This window comes from Elephas maximus, chromosome 6, assembly GCF_024166365.1.
Source record: "Elephas maximus indicus isolate mEleMax1 chromosome 6, mEleMax1 primary haplotype, whole genome shotgun sequence".
Classification (NCBI taxonomy): domain Eukaryota; kingdom Metazoa; phylum Chordata; class Mammalia; order Proboscidea; family Elephantidae; genus Elephas; species Elephas maximus.
The window spans coordinates 132,295,516-132,317,865 of NC_064824.1; the positions used below are offsets into that span (position 1 = coordinate 132,295,516).

At 38.9% G+C, this 22,350-nt stretch overlaps 1 protein-coding gene across 18 annotated transcripts in view; it reads right to left on the reverse strand.

The window, feature by feature from the left end:
* The window catches only part of TRIP12 (thyroid hormone receptor interactor 12), a 138,151-nt gene that overhangs the window by 59,949 nt on the left and 55,852 nt on the right, over positions 1-22,350 (reverse strand). For 16 of the 18 annotated variants that reach the window (XM_049888385.1, XM_049888383.1, XM_049888390.1 and 13 more), the window contains 2 exons: positions 21,239-22,041; positions 2,822-2,927 (listed from right to left, as the gene is read on the reverse strand). In XM_049888385.1, coding sequence (XP_049744342.1) covers positions 2,822-2,927; positions 21,239-22,041 — 909 coding nt within the window. The remainder of the gene's footprint in view (positions 1-2,821; positions 2,928-21,238; positions 22,042-22,350) is intronic. The other 2 variants (XM_049888394.1, XM_049888393.1) reach the window with 1 other exon arrangement.

Sequence of the window (22,350 nt, forward strand, 5' to 3'; positions counted from 1 at the left end):
AGTAAAAATTGTTGCAGAAAATCACTATGTGTAACAGCCAACACTTTGTGTATTTAAAATTCTTCCAAGTTATAGCACATTCACAATTCAAGCTTTTGTGCTACCAAGAGCTGCTGTCACTCTTATAGACCAAAATGATTTTAAACACTTCCAGCTAAATGGAAAAGTCACCCCTCCTGCAAAGGGAATTCCATTCACTTAACAGAGCACCACTTCCAGGACAAACAGTGTCTCTATCGGTATACAGAGGTAACAGGTTGACACCTGACCAGCAGGGGTGGGGGGACGGGTAATAAACTTCCCTCACCTTAATTCCAGGGACTACCAAACCCATCGAAAAATAAACACCATCGCAATAACAGACAACAGCTTCATTGTTTAATGTTTATAAATAACTACAGATGGCATTTGGGAAGATACTTGTTTTGGATAAAGGCACAAATATGGAAAAAAATTCCTCATAAAACAAATTACATTTTACTGATGATGAAGTTTTTCTATCTTAATAGAAATTAGTAAGCAAGTCAGAGGCAGAAACAAAAGACTCCCCAAATTATTCCAACTTGACAGCTTTTAAATAGTAGCTCCCCAAATTCACTTAAGAAATGCAGAAACCACAACTAAACTAATTTCAGTGAAGAAAGGTCCCATTTCAAGGGTTAAAAAGAGTAATGTTTTAGACTAAGGTCAAACTACAATTGAGTCAGATACTGCCATGGTAAAGATTTTAAAGGACAGCAAAGCAGCAGACGTAACTGACATGTAATGAAGCCCTGAGTTACCTGACAGGAATAGAAGAATGTGTTAATTAGTGAAAAATCCTCCCTAAACAGAGATTTGCTAAGTCAATCTTTCCTTCATAGGAAAACAGCTCTTTCTAAACCCAATTTACCAAGCTACAAGCCAGTGAGATTCTTACCAATTCATTTGACACTGAATTTGCCATGCAACTAACACTGGGCTGAACACTTTGGATACATGGGGTTGCTGCTCTCAAGTGCTAGTCTGAAGACAGATAAAACCACATTCCCGGCCTACGAGAGGAATCTCAGGGCAGGTTTGACATGAAGAGCATTTCAGGCAGGTGGTTCAATGGCATGTGGACAGCACGACCATGCACACTGTGAGCAATTTCATACACGATTTTTTTTTTTTTTTTTTTTTTAGTAACGGGGGCGTGAGGAGAAGGCAAGAAGGCTGCAGAGAAAGGCAGGGCAAGACAATGACAACACCAGATTCCCTGACATCACATAAACTTTAAAATTAATTTTTAGCCATGCTGAATTCAGTTTATAACACAGGCTATAAACCTTGGGTAGATCAGATTTCAAATTCAGACAATAACTCTGAAGAACTAATTTTCTGTGAAGTCCTCAAAAAAGTATTGCTAAGAAGACTCAAACACCAACAGGTATACTAATTTCAAACATCTGACTAAAGAACTAGAAAAAAAGAGGCCAAGTAGAGATTAAAGTTGCAAGGGTACTTGTGATTTAGAGGAACAAGTCATACTGTTTTCTGACGCCAAAAGCAGTCGAAACAGAGAAGAACCAAAAGAAGTACTAAAAATCTTTCTACTCACTAAATACAGTAGGGAAAGGGCAAACTGAAATCATTCTCCCACCAATGGTTTTAGACATATAGGCAGTCCCCAGCTGGGCTCTTTCTGTTCTGATCATTCCGTCATAACTCGGCTCTGATGTAGGTCAAATACCTCATTTCTTTTTTTTTTTTAATTTTTCATTATTATTCCTTTTATTATCAGTATCTATAAATCTGGTCTTTTTCTTAAGAGATGGGAAACATCACAAAGAAACTTACGATGATAACATCAGCAAATTACACTCCGCAACGGTGTGTACAGTACACATTGCTAACAATAAGATGTACCCAAAACAATTAAAAAATGGAAGGTCCTAAGTGCAGTTTGTCATAACTCAAGTATGTCACAAGTAGGGGACTACCTGTATTTAGTAAAGGGAACAAACTACATAGACAAAGAGGGGAGAAGTAATATCTGGCTGTTGAATAATCAGCAATACAAGGGCACCTGACCAACAGCCTAGCATGAAAACAGGAGAAAATTGTGAGAAAAAGGTATTTAAGCTAAGATTCTCAACCCAATGACAAAAAGTATGTGAAATAATACACCGTTATCAAATCAAAGGTATCGGACTTTCTGAAAATGAATTTCAAAACAGCAACTGGGAGAAACAGGAACCGGAGATGTGCAAGAACACACAATACCTGGGCTCTGCCTTGGGGAGAAGGTGTTGTAACAGAAAACGACAACTAAGTACTATTTTCCCCCTCACCTGTTAAACTCAATAGCTGCTACCAACACTTTTAGAAACCGAATAGGCAATACTATAGCCATTAAGGTAGGCACTCTTTTTAATCCATTAATCTCACTGATGGGAATTCAAAAAAATAACCTAAACTTGCATAAAGATGCTCATTATAGATTTACTTGGCAGACTGAAACTCTGAAAACCTCAACGTCCAACTATTGGCAATATCTTTAAGGGACAATGTAGCAACCAAAGAAAAAGTAGAGGGTATTTTTTGTTTATATATATATACATAGAAAGCGTGACTAAAACTTTGTAAAAACATGTAAATAAGTACTGGAGAAGAATTCATGAAATAATACTTGTTATGTTACAATAAATTTCTTTACTAATTAGTCAAGTAAAAACTTATTTTAATTTAAAAAACTGTTCTAAACTTGTAGGGCTAAGGATTTTGCAGGAAGTTCAAAACACCAGGGCAACAGAAGATAACGAACTCACCATAAACCAAAAAAACCTCAAATTTTTACCTGGTACTAGCACAGGAGCCCGTGGTCTTTTGGCGTGTGCTCCGCCTCAAACTGGGGAGCTCAGCAGGTGGGGACTCACTGCGCTTCTTAGAAGATTTTCTTAAACCTATATGTGAAAATACAAATGAAAATTAAAAAAAAAGAAGAAGTTATCGTGAATTAAAAAATTAGAAAGTCTTTAGGTCAACACCCTGTTCAAAAAGCCATCTTTCACAGCCTCTCCAGCAGAGTATCTGGTGTTCTGCCCATAGCTTGACTTGACCTAGCCCATTCATACCGGACATGCTAAAATGTGTACTTGGCACTCCAGTTAAGGATCCGTCTTTTTTCACTTTGGCCCAATATACACCTTGACTCAAGCTATCCCACTCCCCTGCTCTCCCAAACCATACCCTTTAAAAGTTCCTACCACATCTCATCTCCACTGCTACTCTCTTCCAGTTACTACAGCCAAGAGGGTCTTTGTGGGGTTTTTTGGTATATACTACGTATAGCTCAAGACTTTATTAAATTTCACTCAGCACCTGATTACACAGTCCTTACACTGTCCCACTTCACCTAGTTTATGTAAAGTTCACCTAGTTCAATAACGCTGCGAGGAAAAAAAAAGTTTTCTTTATCCACCCCACAAGCAAGGAACATACACCTGAGCTGAATGTAACTGAAATGTCCAATTTACAGAACAGTGCATAATTAAGGGGGGAAAGGCAATCAAGGACACTTTACATGTTATTCTGGAAGCTAACAAATATCTTTATGGGGTTAATAGATTCTAAAAAGATATAACAAGTAAAGTTTATGAGTGTTTTATGAACTATGGGCAAGCCTGGAATGCGGCCACCCCACTTCCCCAAGAGCAATGTTATCATATGTGAGGGTGTAACGGGTGTCGACCTAACCAAAGACCTCCAGTAGTGAAAGGTCTCCAAAACTAAAACTGTTATTTCCATGAGAACTAAAGTGTCATCTCAAATAGATGCTAACTTATTTGAAGACCAATTACACAGTAACAATCCCCCAAGTGACTTTCTTTTTTCCCCAGCAATTTTAATTTGGGGACATTTCATTGCTTAAAAAGTAGAAAGAAAGGGACATTCTTCATTCTTTGTAATTGGTTAAAAGCACCAGCACAGTGTCTGGGAAAGAGGTGGTAAAAAGAAAAAAGTAATATTCTAGACATCTTCTTGACCTTTTAAGGCTCAATTAAAAATTTCAGTTCATTGAACCTGGGATGGCCATTATACCATATATAATGGAAGTTGCCCAGCAAAAAGCAAGTTACTCAGGAGTTTTAAAACACAAAATAAAAGCTACAGAAGATAAAATCCATATTCGGGCAAACATTATTATTCAGAAATCTAAATCATACTTTTTCAGGACTTTTTCTTCAAATTAATTTTTATGAAAATACCTAGACACCTCAAAATCTGCCATAAAGGGTCAAAGAATGAAACTTCAAGTGGGCCAAAAAAACTGGTTTAAGGCTTTCTTCAACTTCAACTTATTTCTAGGTTGATTTTTCTACCTTGCAAAGAGCCAGAATTACTTATTATGCCTGACATCCTAGACTATTCTATCTTGGTCTTGGCACTCACTCTGGTCACTTGAGGGACTGATAGGCCAAGTGGAAGGATCAATGGAGCTAGCCCAACATGTTTAGGTAATAAGCATTTTTTTTAATATTAAAAAAAACTTTTCAGAAGATATTAAAAATACACTTATTTGAGTTGTGTGACTAAAAAAAAAAGTACAGTTGGCAGAAAGAAAAAAAAAACACCACCATGATTCCACATTACATTAAAACACTCTAAAAATCATAAAATGCTTTTACTTAAAATAAAGCATTATAAAGACCCTTGTATTACTTCACTAATACTGTGAGTCCTGTCAGAGCCAGAATTCAAGGAGACTGCCTTGTTTTTCTGGGTCTCACGAGTTTCCCGCCTTTGACGAGGTACAGTCTTACCACTTTTTCTGTCGTTCTCTATTAGAGGAAAATATTTCAGTTTTCCTTCTCTGACAGGTTTCCACCTTAAACAGATTCCACCTCTCGCAGGTTTTACTATATTCGTTAGTTCATATAACACTGAAGTGTCCTTATACACGACCATGACACAGTAATGGAAAGAAGCTTAAAATGTTACATCTATTTACTCACATTCAAAATAAAATATTCAACTTAATGTACTGTGAGTTACTGCTACAGTACTGAGATGTTGGTATACTTTTTAATAAAACTTTTTTATACTTTCACTGTTCACGCTATAAAAAAGACTTTGGTGTTCAACTTTTTCTCAAGACAACTTTATCCAACGATAAAATGTACACATCAAGTCTACAGTTCGACAAGCTTTGACAAATGTATACACCCACGTAACTAATGCCACGATTACGACATGAACATCTCCACTCTAAAAAGTCCTTCCTGCCTTTTCATCATTATTTTGCCTATTCTAGAATTTTATAGGAAGGGAATCATATAACACGTGGTCTTCGTGTAAGGCTTCTTTCGTTAAGTCTAACATCTTGGAGATGGAATTCATGCCGTTGCACGTATTGGCAGTCATTCCCTTTTATCGTTGAGTGGTATTCCTCTGTACCGATGTGCCACATCTGTTTACCCATTCTTGGTATCAAACTCTAAGAGGGCCACGCTAAGGTTCAGAAAACTAGGGCAGGGAAGAATCAAAACAGAGTGGAGAGAAAACTAGGATCATAAAATCACACCAAAATGACTGATTTAACATAACTCCACCTAGCCTGATAAGAGAGAACCTCAAGCATTTTGTTGTCTCCAGGATAATTCCATGGTAAAGGAGAGCTATGTATTATGCTCTTTAGTGGAAAAGAGATTTATCACTGTGTTTGTAACATTAGCCCAGATGCCACACAACTAGCTTTTATGTACCTCCCTGCTCCAAAACCTACAATAGAAAAGTTTGCATGCAGTGAGGACTGACAGTTGGCAACTTTTCAGCATTTCTAAACAAATCAAATCAAACCTTAGAAGAACTATATAAATTCCTCTGATGGATAGTTCTTCCAAAAGTCTGACATATTTTCACAAGATCAGAAGTGTTACCCATTCTTGAGAAAAAGCATGGTACGAGCTGAAGCAACTTAGTAGAACACTACCTAGAAGATGGGAATAATGTAACTTTCTTTTGGTCATTCAGCAAACTATGCTAGAACATACTATCTTCGTAATTTTAGGCTGGCTATTTCAATTTTTAAAAAGCACATTCAGAAACATCCTGCAACTTGGAGCTACAAAGTTATGCATTCCTATTTTTCAGACTTGAAATATTAACTGACTGGCTTTACCAGTACATAACCCCTTTAACTAGACAATTCCTAAGTTTATTTTCAAGCAGAACAGAGACCTTCAATATACTTCTGGCAAGGTGTTAAAATCTCGCTTTACTGGTTCATTTAGAAACCTTTCAAACCCTCCCTCCAAAAATACAGCATTAGTGGAGAATTAAAACGTGTTTCTTTGCATTCTATGGGACGTGTAAGCCTACAATCTACCGAAACCCAATTAAGATACACGTTTCCCACCCCCCGCTCTCTCACACACATCCCTTCCCCAGGATCTGCAATGCAGCAAAGCTGCATTCATCATCTCTTCTTATGGCACTCTGAGAAGTGAACCAGGCTATCACTGGTCAGCCTAGTATCTCCAAAGCCTTTGTGTAATGAAGTCAGGTATACACTCGGATACGTTACTCTCATCACAGCTTTTGACATTATATTGGTATACTAATACATGAACTCGTTCCTACAAGTACATTCCCAGAAGATTTATTCCTCTGGGTAAACGTGAAACTAGCAGTGAGTGCCATCTCTTAAAATTCTGACTGATTCGTTCTTCTAGCGTATAAACATGTCTTACTATCTTCTTTTTTTTTTTTTTTTTTTTTTTTAAAAAAAACAAATATTCCTGACCCAAAACTGATTTGCTCAAAGGCCAGGGCTTCATCTTCTAAATGATCAGTCCTTTTGTAAAGTGTAACCTTTGAAATGTGAAATAGTAACTTCTTATGTATCTAATTTTAAGTCTGGATTGTTTTATATAACAGTATTTTAAAATAATCAATAGACTGAGGGCTGATAATGGCCTTATGTATTTTACGGACCTTTACTTAAGTATAAAACAGTTAAGATGCTTGCTCTTGGGTGCCTTCTAGCATTATGACAGACTTTTCTATTTGACATTTTAAAACATATTTCTCATTAGACTACTGTGAAATCACAATTTCTGTCATTTTGCAGGAGAAATGAGAACTAGGAACATGATCTGCCTACTAAAGGAGTTCCAAAAATGGAACTTTTTATTATTAATGGAACATGATTAATACTGGAAAGGTATGGTTTTTACTGTTATGTTAAATTACTTAAATTAGCAACAGACAACTCGACTACATTCACTTTAATGTTTTTAATTCTACTTTCAATTCTTAGATTATCTATTACAGGTACGCTAATCTTTTATATGGTATAGAAATGCATCAGACCTGGTACATATTCCTAAATGCAAATATACCGTTGTTGCCATGTGCCGTCCAGTTGATTCCAACTCATAGCGCCCCCAATGATAAATTACTCTACCAATGCAGTAATTAATTAAACCTTCTAATTCCTTAAAAATTTCTTCTGTCAGGAGGATAGCAGGATGCAGATCTCAAATTCTCGTAAAAAGACCAGACTTAACGGTCTGAATGAGACTGGAGGGACCCAGGAGGTCACGGACCCCAGACCCTCTGTTAGCCCAAGGCTGGGACCATTCCCGAAGCCAACATTTCAGACAGGGATTGGACTGGACAATAAGACAGAAAATGATACGGTGAGGAGTGAGCTTCTTGGCTCAAGTAGACACATCAGACTATGTGGGCAGCTCCTGTCTGGAGGCGAGATGAGCGGCCGGAGGGGGACAGAAGCTGGTTGAATGGACGCAGGGAATACAGGGTAGAGAGGAGGAGTGTACTGTCTTAATAGGGGGAGAACCGATAGGAGAACACAGCAGGTTTGTATAAGTTTTTGCATGAGAGGCTGACTTGATTTGTAAACTTTCACTTAAAGAACAATAAAAAAAAAACTTCTGCCTTGTGTTAAGGAGTGAAAGTAAACATGAATGTGAAAATATCTGGTAAGGCTGTTTGAAATACAATCAGGGATGCAGGGGGATGGATGGGACTGACCTAACGTCTTTATTCAGCGAATAATTACTCCATTCAATACATGAACAGTTTTTTTCTCCAAAGTATATGTTCATTTTGTTGCTGTTCGGTGCCACAGAGTGGACTCTGGCTCGCAGCAAAAAGATGATTGAGCAAACACCAATTGTTTAACGCCCAGCAACCCTTTTTCTGAGCACCCTGCTCTGGTGGTATTGATGAAGCTGCCATATACAGTACACCTCTGAAATGCGAGTGGGACCCAGACTGGCCCAACCACGTCCATCGTCTCCCATCAGTACTCCACCACCGCCCTTCCCCCTCCCCTCGCCGCAGTAATTCGTTCAAGGACAGGTCTATGACCCAAGGAAACCAGGCACCTTCACACAGGTTGCTATATAAGTGATACGACAATGTCCTTCTTTTTTGCCTCATAAATCACAAGACTTGGGACTGCTGGGAACCATCTTTATTTGAGCTCCTGGATCTAGCTCAACCTGAAGCCAGCCATGCTCTTGCCCTTACCAGTCATGTGAGCAGATTTCCTTTTCCATTTAATATAGGTTGGATACCCATCACATACAACCCAAATCATCCTGACTATAAGTAATTACTATATTAAATTTTTAGTCCATGGCAGGTGTCAGCAAACTGCAGTCTGTGGGACAAATCCAGCTGGTGGCCCATTTTTATACAGCACACAAGCTAAGAATAATGGTTTAAGAGTTGTAAAAAAAAAAAAAAAAAATACATGACAGAGACTGTGTGGCCAGCAAAGTCTAAAATATTTTCGATACGGTCCTTTACAGAAACTGTTTACTGACCCGTGGTCTAAAGCTGACTGAATTTTGAGGAGAAAAGGGAAGAACCATGTAGGGCTCCCTTATACTTCAGAAAACAGTTAACAACAAAAATTAAAGAACTCTCCTGGAACAAAAATTGAAAAAAAAAAAAAATCCCTTAACATTTTACAAAGAAAAACGAGACCTGAGCTAAACATTATCTTAATTATAAGAGCGGCAACACTAATTTTTCTAGGATATTAGGTACCTTGATTTATTTTACTTTTATAACTTTTATCAAATTCCTGTTAAGAAAAGAAGAAAGAGTAGACAAACCAATACGAATAGGTACAAAAGTCAAGACCTTAAAGAAGGGTGAACACCCAGAAAATCGCTACAATTCACTTACATCTAGAGGTATCTGCACATGGCTATAATGGATCTTTAAACAGTGAATATTCAATTTGTTTATAAATTTAAAAGAGCTGTGAAGTAATTAAGTATCTATTTACAAGTCAAATTTGTTTTAAGATATTTTCAGATCCATTACTACATTGTTCTTCATACTTTGCTACATAAAAAGGGCCAACCTGTTACCGCACATCAGGGGTTTTCTCATTTAGAATCATGTAATCGGGCCATTTTGCTATTGGAAAAATTGGGCCCAATAAAAAGAAGTAATGAAGGATGGGAATATTTTCAGTAACTAGCTCTTGATTTCCAGCCAGCACACACACACCTGACACCAGCACAAAGAATAAAGAGAACCTGGTGTAACGTGAATATTGTTGTGTGTTCACTTTCAAGTTTATGCATCTTTATTAATAAATGCATAAAATGAAAAGTAACCTATTGTATAAAAAGGGATCATAGATTTTTATTTTAAAACCACTCAGTAAAAATAAACAACAGAACATGCTGATGACAGTGACCTAAATTCCGACTGGAATTTTCTAAACCAAATTTATCCTACCTATCCAGCTCATGGAAACCCCGGTGGTGCAGTGCTTAAGTGCTACCACTGCTAACCAAAAGGCCTACAGTTCAAATCCACCAGGTGCTCCTTGGAAACTATGGGGCAGTTCTATTCCATCATACAGGGTGGCTATGAGTTAGACCGGACTCGACGGCAATGGGTTTAGGGGTTTTTTTTTTTTGGATCCGATGCACAGCTGTTTCATATATTGATTTGGCATAAGAATTAAGAACATTCGAAGTGCACAAAGACGTTCACCTTAGCATTATTTATAATAATGACAAATTAAAAACAAGCTAAACGTCCACTAATAAGGAATGGTTAAATGAACGGTATGGTAATAAAAAGTTCAGGAACACAGCAGTAGTTAATAAGGATGTGAAAAATTGGCACTGATGGGAATGTAAACGCCTACATTTTAAGGAGCAACGTATATAATACAGTCAGTAGACATATCATCAGCTGCTGTCAAGCTGACTTATTCATGGCGACTCCATGTGTGTCAGAGTAGAATTTGCTCCACAAGGTTTTAGATGACTGTGTTTTCTGAAGCAGATCACCAGGCCTTTCTTCTGAGGTGCCTCTGGGTGGACTCTAACCTTTGGGTTAGCAACTGAGTGCATTAACTCTTTGTACCACCCAAGGACCCCCCCCCCCGTGTATATATTCAGTATTTAAAAGGGACATAACCAGTGACCTTATATATGAGGTAAAATTACAAGCACATACTTAATAAAAATATGTAGAAAAATAATGTAAATTCCCATTAATAGGGAATGAGCTAAATTAGGGGATCATCCATATGTAGCCATTGAAAGTGGTATGATTTATAAATTTCTGAAGAAAAAAAATTGTTAATAAGTGTTGGGACATATAAAGCACTGGTTTCTTCACATCTAAAATATGGATACTAAAATATCACTGTAAGGATGAAGTTTAATGTGGGGCAAGTGTCTCATACAGAGCCTGGCACACACAGGCAGCACTCAAAACTCAACACCCACTGTCACGAACGGAGAGATTCTACTTTTGAAAAGTACATGCGTATTCATAGCAAAGGGCCTGCTTTTGAATAAAGACAGAAGATGGAACACACGTGCAATTGCTTCACCTCCTGAAACTCCACTGAAGCGGCATTAAAAGAATTTGAGACATAAATTCACAAGGCAGAGACTATAACCACAACATAAGATTGGAAATTGAAAAGCAGAAATACCGGTGCTAAATGCATGGCAAACCTCAGAAAACTGAAAGTATAAAACTGAGATAAGTACCAATTAGATTTACAATAAAAAATTCCCACAAAGGCTTAGAAATTCACGGTACTGGTTACCTCTGGACAACTTCGGGGTTAAAACTGGGCTTGGCTGATAATCTGTTTATGAAGCAGTCAGATCCTCAGACCCTGTCCCCTATTTGCACAGCTGGGCAACTGTCCTCCCAACCAGAAAAACACTGGACCCTTTTATTCTTTTGGCAATATAAAATATAGAGATTTTGATTGAAGTATGCAGTTGCAAATAGGTGCACTGTACCAAAATCGGGGGTAGGGGCGCGAGTGTAAATAGACATACTGGATAAAACATCTACCCTCTTCTTCACAGGCCTCTTCTCCTAACTCTGCCCCAGAACTCTGGCAGTTAGGCCTTCACCTCCAGGCAGAAGTTTGAAAGAATCTTCCCTGTGGAATTTTGCTAGCCAAAGAAAAAAGATCTAAAAATAACAACAGAGGTTTCCAAAATAAATGGCCCAACCAGAGCACTGGACGGTGAATCCGACAAATCTCAACCAGTGCTCAGAGCTTACACATTAAAATTTTGGTCTCTCCTCCACCCCCCACCCCACCCCCACACTCATTACGAAACAACCAGGAATTACCAGAATCTGAGGAAAGCTCCTAATGTGAAATATAAAGACTAAAACCAAACCAACCAATCAAAAAAACAAAACAAACCCATATGGTAGAAAGAGACTGTACAAGGAAAAATCTAGCAATATCCTCAAAAAAGAAATGCATCCACAAACCAAACACAGAATTGCATAAAAAAGGAAATGACAACAAAATAACCTCTTGAAAATTAAAAGCAAGATAACAAACATGAAAAAAATCCAAACCAACAGAAAGGTGGGAAGAGGAAGTTAAAGAAATCTACCAGAAAGTTATTACAAAAAAGGGAAACAAAAGCAAGAAGATGATCACCCAGAATAACATTATATCGATACAAGGAACAGGGGAACTGACCGTCCTGATTTTCCCAGGAGGGTCTGAGTCCACCCGGAGGTGCCTCAGGAGAAAGGCCTGGTGATCTGCTTCCAGAAAGTCAGCCACTGAAACCCTGTGGCACACAGGTCTGTTCCGACACACAGAAAATCAGGAGTCAGAACTGACTCGACAGCAACTAGTTTTTTATGATGATTTTCGTCTTGAGCCTCAGGACGCCTCTCAGGCCAAGGGAAACCAACAATGTTGGTCACCCTAACGAGGAATGAAAACAAACCCACAGCAACAGGCAATACTGTGACAGCTCTGAACAACGGCGGTAAAGAGAAGATCTCTAAGCTGCAGAAAACCGATCACGTGTAAAGCAGGTCAGAAATCAGAGTGGTCCCAGGATTAGAAGCCACAAGATTTGGAACAATGCCTTCACAATTCTGAAGGGAAAGGATTCCCCAACCAGAACGTGACAGTCCATCAATCTGTTAAACAAGTATCAGGAATTAAACAGCCGAAAAAAGGACTGAAATGTTTTGTTACATATATTCCACAATAAAAATTTTTTAAATAATAAAAAAATCGCTTTTTCGGACATCCAAAATCTCAGAATAAAGGAAAAAAACATTTTTAATCTCTTAAGACGTGGTCCACCGAAACAAGATAGTAAAAGAAGGCATGGGCTCTGGAAACGGGAGACCGAACAGAAGATTCCCAAGCCTAAAAGCACGGTAATTTGGTATAAAGTGCAATCAACATTTCTGGAACCATCATTCTGGAAGATGACACTGATGGACTACCTAATGCATGTGGTCATCTTGAGAAAAGATTTGGGCAATTAGTACAGGGTGTGGAGTTGAATAAGTCATGGGTCCATAGCAAGTGAGAGGGGAAAAAAAAAAACCTCTTAAATTCAGGAAAAACAAAGACATGTAAGAAAGGACACAGTCCTATACAGCTCCGTGTAAATGCACTGATGTAACAGTCATGACCTGGAACACGGAGTACCCATCACGAATGGGAAGCATTTGTATACACCTGGGGGGTCAAGGGGTTCAGGCAGGGTTAGAATGTGCAATCTTCATCTTTCATAGGAGGAATGTAAGAGGGCTTAAAGCATAATTTAGAGACACTGAAATATACAGCAGAATAATCAGCTATGGGGAAGGGCAATGGCAGGAATAGTGCTGTTTTTTTCATAAACCTTATATAACTCTTTGCCTTTAAACTACGTACAGGTATATAAACGTTGATAAATATCAAAACAAGAAAAAGTGGGAAAAACGTGACAGGATATACCCCCCCCCAAAAAAGGAGGCAGTCTTTGGTGTGCAATTTAGATGATTTGTATTTTCTTCCTTGTACATCCTACTATTTTCTTGATTTTATAACAAATAAAATCTTTAGAATCGTAAGTGTCAAAACTATTACAGAGTAGAAACCACTAACATAAAAGAACAATATTCACTAATTTATATGTGCATTTAATGAAATGTAGGTTGGCTAATCTTTATTCTGAGCTGGCATACAAAAATACATAATACAATCATTTAAAATTCACAATGTAAAACACAGCTTCTTCATGAAGTGGCCAACCATATTTGTTACCAGTTACTTATTTTTTAATTTGGCGGTTTTATTTTATTTTTTACGAAATCCTCAGAAATATCAGGATTCTTTATTGGTAACGCTTCAAAGTGGCTATATATCAAAACTATTAAAGGTTTAAGTTGTTAAATTATCTGCCTTAAAATATTACAACAACAAAAAAAAAAACCTTTTAACACTGAAGCCTTTTTCTTTTAAGCTCCCCGCCCAATATTTACAAGGCTAATACACACCTTTTTTTATTATTATTATTATTTTACTGTTTTAGCTGAAAGTTTATAAGCAAATTAGGTTCTCCTTTAACAATTTTTATACAACTTGTTCTATGACATTGGTTACATTTTTCACAATATGTCAACATTCTCATTATTGTTCCCTCCTTAGCCTTTCATCTTTGTTTTTGGGTAAATGCTAACCATTTGGTCTCATACACCTGATTAGATTACTTAAGGGAGCACAGTATTCACAGGTGACGGTGTTCATTTTATAAGCCAATCTATTATTTGGATGAAAGGTGACTATCAGGAGTGGCTTCAGTTTCAAGTTCAAACCAGTACCTCAGGGTAATAGTCTCGGGAGTTCCTCTAATCTCTCTGGGTCCGGTAAATCTGGCCTTTTTTAGGAATTTGAGCTCTGTTCCATGTTTTTCTCCCTTTCTCTCCGGGACCTTCTATTGTGTCCCTGGTCAGAACGGTTGGTAGTGATAGCCAGGCACCACCTAGTTCTTCTGGTCTCAAGTAAGAAGAGACTATGGTTCACGTGAGCTATTAATCCTGTGGACTAGTTTCCTTAGCCTTTGGGTTCCCTCTTTCTCTTTTGTTCCAGACAAGCAGAGACCAACAGCTGTACCTTAGATGGCTGCTCCCAAGCCTTAAGACCCCAGGCACTATTCATCAAACTAGGAACATTATCTTTATGAGCTATGCTATACCAGCGGACTGAGTTGTCCTATGAGACTATGGTCCCAAGCCTTCAAACCCAGTAAACCAATCCTGTGGGGTGTTTCATTATATCTAGGAAGTCTCCATAACTGTGCCCCATGTGGTTTATTATATATATGAATATATATGTAGCAACATTAACACGCATATACATGGGCCTACAGATATACCTGCACATGCATACCTGTATACTCACATGTGCCTTCCTACACATACACACGCACACCTGTCTACCTATGTAACCACACACATTTTTTTGGTTGTTATTACTGCTGTTGCAGAGCTAGAGCATTTACCAAATTTGTCCCTTATTTCTGCGTACTTCTTAGTATCTTCATTTATCTCGGGACAAGTTGTACAGACTTTAATACTCAACTTTCCCAGCTCAACAGGGATGATCCTACAAGATCTAACTAGGGGAAAAATTCTCCTACAAGACTCATCCATAATTCCTCCCTCCATGTTAGAGATGCAAAGCACCGTGTCTCAGACTGATGGAAAGGGCCCTAATCGAAATAGAGTTACCTTCCCAGACTTCGGCAGCTGCCCTGGTTCTTGTCAAGTTCTAATCATGGCCACAGGCTGCATGCAAGTATCTAGAAGAGTACGCAACCCAGATGAAGTGAGCTGGGGGCCACTGCTGACTATGTTAATAATGTGCACAGGATGTCCACTTCAGATAATAGAGAGTAAACTCCATCTACAAATAGACACGTCAAACTGGAAATATACTACCTTTAAAATTTTCCTATAAATAAGCTCCACAATTAAAACGGTTGCACACTAACCTACTAATCACTGAGCTACACACCTGAAAAAGGTTCCATCAGTAAATGTTGTGACAGATATGTCTACCAAAAAAAAAAAAAGCAGCTGCCAATACTGCCTCATGGGATCCGTTTTCTTGGTTTAGGGTCATGGTTTTGTGGGACATTCCAATCAACTGGCCTAGTATTGATTTTAGTGCTTCTGTTCTACCTCCCGGAAACCCTGGTGGCATAGTGGTTAAGTGCTACGGCTGCTAACCAAAGGGCTGACAGTTCGAATCCACCAGGTGCTCCTTGGAAACTCTATGGGGCAGTTCTACTCTGTCCTATAGGGTCGCTATGAGTCGGAATCGACTCGACGGCACTGGGTTTGGTTTTTTGTTTGTTTTGGTTCCACCTCCTAGTTCACTGTATATAGTACCTGGGGTCTTAAAAAATTGCTAGTGGCCATCCAAAGTACAATCATTGGTCTCTACTCTCCTGAAGCAGCAGAGGAAGAAGGGTTAGGAACTGGGGATGGAACTGGAATGCATGTCTAACTGCCTCCTTCAACAACTGCCTCATCTGCCATGACACCAGAAGAACTGGGTGCTACCCAGTTACCATTACTGTATGTTTAGATCAAAGATACTATAAAGAATTCTGATCAAAGGAGAAAAATATATGGAACAGAACTTAAAGTGCTCATGGAATCCAGACTTTCTGGAGCCACTAAAGATGAATGAATCCCCTCTTAAACTACTGCCCCGAGGAAATCTTTAAACCTGAAGCCAAAACCGTATACCATGAAGTCATCTTAAAACCAAATAATAGTCTAGCTTAATTAGAAAAGAATGTCTGCCTTGAGCACTGTGTTCTTTTAAAGAATTATCTATATGTAGTCAAACTGACAACAGCAACTTGAAAGGATAGATGAGAAGCTTATGGGAAAGTGAGTCTGTGTTAACAATAGTGAAATAATTTGGAAAAGGATATCCAGGAACATGGCACAACTTGAAGAATGTAACCAATGTCACTGAATTGAACATGTAGAAATTGCTGAATTGGTGTATGTTTTGTTGTTCATATCTCTAACGAAAAGTAAAATTCCATAATTACCCAGATTTTGGTCACAAACTGTTTCTCACATTTCTATGGCATCTCTTTCCACTATCCAGACAGTGCATACTTTTCAACAAATTATTTTAAAATTAGCTTACATTAAAAAGAACACAGACTAGCAAAATATATTTTGAAGCCAAACTAATCATAAAAATAAAAATACTTTGAAAATCACCTGTGTCATCATACTAATCTACTGGTATTATAGTTAATGCTACATAAATTTGCAAGAACATCTAAAACCAAACCCAGTGCTGTCGAGTCGATTCCGACTCATAGCGACCCTACAGGACAGAGTAGAACCGCCCCACAGAGTTTCCAAGGAGCGGCTGGTGGATTCAAACTGCCGACCCTTTGTTTAGCAGCTGTAACACTTAACCACTATGCCACCAGGGTTTCTGCAAGAACATCTAGCTGTAATAATTTCCTAATGTACATTATAAATTAACACTATCCTTTCTGGGGTACTCTCAAGACCTCTACCAACTGATAGAGGGTGACCTCTATTCCAGAGCTATTTTGATCAGTTGCAGCTGGCAAGCAGCAATGTTTCATGAAGCCCATTGCTAAAGAAACTGTTTCACTAACCCTAATGCCAGCCCTAATTCCTAACCAGGAACTTGTTCATCAGCCTAGTAACAGCTGCCGAAGCAGCACACTGCGAAAGGTCTTTCTGCTTAAGTGCCCTGATTAAATGGGTTTTATCATTTTTCAATGTGTATTCTATGAACCGCTGCTGTCTCACAAAGTAACGATACCCGATCAATGCTGGGCTATGTAAAGGTTACTGCAAGACTTTCCACAGCTTTCAACATGTTAATGTACATCCTGAATCTCCCTGAGGAGTGTCTGGTCACGGGAAACAGTCTATCACAAAGCATCTTAGTAGACTGCTATTCATATAATTTCAAAAAAACTTCCTTTATCATGAAGTTCTATTGTCCAATCATATCCTAAAATGACCCTTTACCTGAGAAAATGTATCTCATTCTAATTAGCAGGGTCACTGACTCTTAAAAGTTGGAAGAAAATGGGACATGGGGAGGAGGGGAGAACTACCCTATTTGGACTGTTCCCTAACTCACCATAAAAAAATGGAGTAAGTTTTGAGACGATTTATAGATTTTCGCCCCTGGGATTTGTGCTAACCAGAAATCTACTTCTCAATTTCTACTCACTAAAGCACATTCTGTCCTCCGGATCAATGTAAAATAAACAAAAAAAAAAAAATCAAACAAATCCCTGATGAATATGAAAGTCATTCAAATGCAAGACTACAACTCTCAAAATGCCATTATATACTTACATGACGCTTTAATTTTACAGTTATTTTCACATACTTTCTCTCGTTTATGCTTTTTACGTAAATATAATCATTTTCCAAATAAGAGAACTGGTATTAGGCAACTGATCGATAGCTAGGATCCATTCTGAAAAGGCTGCTCCGAATATCCTTCAGATTATTTTCTGCCTCAAAATGTTTAACTTCAGTTGTGCACCCTTAAGTCTTGTTACACATCCTGTGTATTAATCACTCCCCTAAGTCTCCTCACACAGTCATTTCTTCTGCAAATAGTTATTACGCCCATTTCACAAGGAAAAGGTTAGACTCATCAGCTGATAAATGGCAGAACCAGGATTCAAATCCAAGATTTTTTGCTCTATTTTAAGAGATCTCTCCCCAAAATATTGTTACTTGAAACCCAGAGATTACCACAGGATTCCACACTTGCCTCTAACCTCTTAATTACCAAGTACTGCCATTGCTACTGCAGTCTTGTTCCCCCCAGAAGCTCTTCCCTGCAGTGTCACACTGGATCACGACTACCACTCACCGTGCCCCTCCGAGCTCAAGGAGCCTCTGCAGATTTCGCTCACCCAGTCTGCTCGCTTACGCATCCTATTCTCCAGACTGATCTGGGCAATCAGATCCCCTGGGCTGGACTCTTGGCTCTACTCCTTCTTAGCTCCATGACCTTGGACAGGTAACTGGACTGCTAACCCTAACTCCTTACACATGATATGGAAATAATAATACCTGGATGTTGAGGAGTAAATGAGATGGTTCATGAATTTAGAACAGTTGCCAGGCACTTATAGGAATGTTAAATATTTGCTATTATTTTGTTCTGAAATGTTTTTCACTCACTTGAGAGGAAGTAAATGTATAACGAATGATATGATATGGATTCCTGGATTCAGGGTATTTATTCATCCCTAAAAATGAATCTATACCAGTAAAGGTAGATCAAATAAAATTTAATCTAGGGGCTTTGCACCTCTAAACACTCGAGTATATTACAAGAGTAAAACAGAGAACTTATCACAAGGGTAAAAAATTAAGTGGCAAGAGTGGAAGAAAGGACAAGGCTCAATGTCACACATACCCATCTCCAAATCCTAACTCTGCCACTTACGACATATGTTACTCAGGCAACTTATTTCACCCCCTTGAAATAAATCTCCTTAGTAACTATCGTAATGCATCATTATTTTCAAAATTAAATGCAACTGCTCGTGTGAGACACCTGACACATGCTAGATGTTAGACAAACCTGGTTCCCGCTCCTTGTTTCAACAGCCCAGGCTATAATTAGAGCTTAGAACTAGAAGAGTGGCAGTGGAAACGGAAAAGTAACATTAGTGACAAAAGAACACACACAGATTTTGTGAAATTGAGGGAAATCAACAGGAAACTACTTGTGACACACGCGGTCAGTTTGTGACCGGGCGCAGAGCTCATTTACTAGCACATCTGGACTGGAGTCACTACGGCACAGCGGCTGCATCAGAACTCTCGGGGCTTCCTTGTTGACAGCTCCCCTTACAACCAAGGAAGCCCCACTCATGAGCCACTGGTGCAGCTGAGCTTTCTTTTAAAACCCACGTTAACAGGCCCTAAAAGAAAAGAAAGCTGGTCTCTGAGAAGAGTCAAACACAGGACACTCAAGTATAATCTGTCACCTGGCCTGGGGCTCTCCCAGAAACAAGGGTTAAAAGCGAAGCGCTCTTCAAGTGTGGTAGACTGGAAGGCAGAAAGAGGAGGGTGAGCCCAATGGAACTCCCTGTAAAGCTGACCTGTTCCACAGGATATGGAGACCCCACGGCTATTACAATGGAGGCACATGCACTGGCAGGAAATCTCAAATCTACTTCATGAAACAGCAGGGAGAAGACGAGTTATAAAAGCTCACATTGACAACAGATTTAGGATAGATGTACTACAAATTTAAAATACCAATTAAAACCAATTTCTATATCCTAAGAGTAAAAAAGGGGAAATCCTGGTGGTGTACTGGTTAAGTGCTATGGCTGCTAACCAAAAGGTCGGCAGTTCGAATCCACCAGGCACTCCTTGGAAAACTCTACGGCGCAGTTCTACTATGTCCTATAGGGTCGCATGAGTCAGAAACGACTCGACGGCAGTGGGTTTGGTTTTTTGTTTTTGTTTTTTTTTTTAAGAGTAAAAGGTGTTACCCTCACAATAACCCTATGGTACAGGTCAAACTTAAGATTTTTATTTAGGGTCTATTAATAGTCTCGAAGTTTAGCTAATATTGAATCAACATAAAATAACTACAGACTGTAAGTTGGGGTTTTTTTTTTTTGGTTTTGTAAGGGGTTATACCACACAGCGCTAACAAAACCAGAAGCTAGCATTATCCTAGGACGTTGGAAACCTCCTTTCTGTAAGACTTACCAAAATGTGGATGTGAAAGCTGAATCCTTGATGAGGATTCAAAAGGAGAAAAGACGGTCAAAAACAAGCTTTCCAATTAAATGCTACAAAAACTCAGTGCTTTTAAAAATTGTGGATAAGTGCTGTATTTTTGTCTGTGTCCATTTGAGATGGAAGGAAGGAAGAAGGGAGGGAGATGCTTTAGCATTACAGAGATCAATTCTGATGAGATGGGCCTCTGGCTTCCTGAAGAAGTCTTTTAGAAAACGGGGAGGGAGAAAAATGCCTCAAGATCACCAAGGCTGGCTCATAAGGGAAGGCACTTAACACTCTGTTTCTCCCACTGAGCTCTTGTTTCTTCATTAACTGTTTAAATCATCTGTTCTTCCTACTTCACTGTAAGCTTCCACAGAGCAACGTTCTTTCCCATTCACCCAGGACCCAGAGCACAGTATGCGGAACGTAGGAGATATTCATCTTTAGACTAAGTTCTTTAAAGGCCATAAAATATTACACATGAAAAGGATTAATTTATATCTGGGTACAGGTATTCCACTAACTTTGCTCAGTGCTTACATAAATCCAGAACTTAAATATCTATCAGTATATTATACCAAAAAAAACTCATCTCTCACGGTGGTCAAGAGCAACTCTGTTTCATAGCTAGAATAATTGTGTATCTGATACTGACTATCCAAGTTTACTGTCCCGTCCTGGTATCAGCAAAAAATTGAAAGTAGATGCTGCAAGGAAACCCTGGTGGCATAGTAGGTAAGTGCTATGGCTGCTAACCAAAGGTCAGCAGTTCGAATCCATCAAGTGCCCCTTGGAAATTCTATGGGACAGTTCTACTCTGTCCTATAGGGTTGCTGTGAGTCGGAATCAACTTGATGGCAATGGGTTTTTTTTTTTTTTTTAAGATGCTACAAGAATAAAGAATGGTACGGATACTGAAATATAATGGTTTAGTAATAACAGTCAGCATCCCATATCTATCTCCCTAAAACTAGAGGTGATAACAATTATTATGTACTTTTACATACAGATACAAGTAAACTTAAGAGCCTTAGACAGAAAAAAAATCTACTTTCAAAGCATAATCACTTTTTTTTTTTTTTTTACAAACCAAGAATAATATACTAAAGAAAAAAAAAAGATCTGTTTGTAAACTTACTTGCTAATTTGGCCTGTAATCCAGAAGGTCCAGGTTTTGATGTCTCTGACTTAGAAGACCCTGGAAGAGACAGTTTTGTTTTAGGAAGGCTAACTTTAGGGCTGAAACGAGCAGCCCAATCAAATTTTGAAGAGCCACCAGTTTTACTCTGTTCCTTTTCCCTGCTACTTCTTCTGGGACTGGGACTGGATGCTGAACGGGAACGCCTGGCTTTGTTCTGGTCTTTTCCTTGTTTCACCCTGGCACCTGGTGGTACAGTCGAGGAGGCTGAGGCTACAGCAGAAGACGATGAGGAAGTAGAGGCAGCAGAAGAAGAATCAGTGATGGTGCTGCACCCAGCTTTGGCTGAGGCGGCTGATTTTGAAGCCAGCTTGGTAGGTTTTGCAGATCTCTCTTCGGCACCAGTTGATTCAGACACAGAACCACTCTTTATACAAGAACTCTCTGTCCTCTTTCTTTTTTGACTCCGTGAACTACCAGTGGCCCCACTCTTCCGGGGATGAGCCTTGCTTGTGGATGGCGACTGTGCAGATTTCAGTTGTTGCTCCTGGTCTAAATGTCTCTTCTTTGACTTACTATGTGCCTTATTCGTTTCTGAGGGAGATTCAGTATGCTGAAGTGCTTTGGGTTTTTTGGCAGAACTAGGAGAATTGGTCCTGTTGTAGTCTGGACTAGCACTGCGTTTCACTCCTCGAGAACTGTCCTTCTTAGGCACCTGCCCCGTTTTCTGCCTTTCTGAAGTACTGGCTCTGTCTGGGTCCTCTGGCTGTGGAACTATGACAGCAGGTGATGAGCTGCAGCTTCTAAGAGGTTAGATAAAAGAAGAGTTAATATCAGCCTGTCATCATGAAACTCATCATGTAATATGATTTATTAACTTCTTAAGTCTCAGGAAATAAATGCTTTTTAAAGGAGAAAAAAAAGGGCAAGATTTTTTCTGAAAAGCCCAGTACTAAACAGACACAGGTTTTCAAATGGTTCAAAATTGCAGAAAAAATAGCAAGGTGTGACTTTGGGTGGTAAAATATTTGACTAGAAAATAAAGGTATACTTTAGCCCAAAGACAGCTGACACGAACACTTCCACAATCACAAAGCAAGAGGTTAAGACTG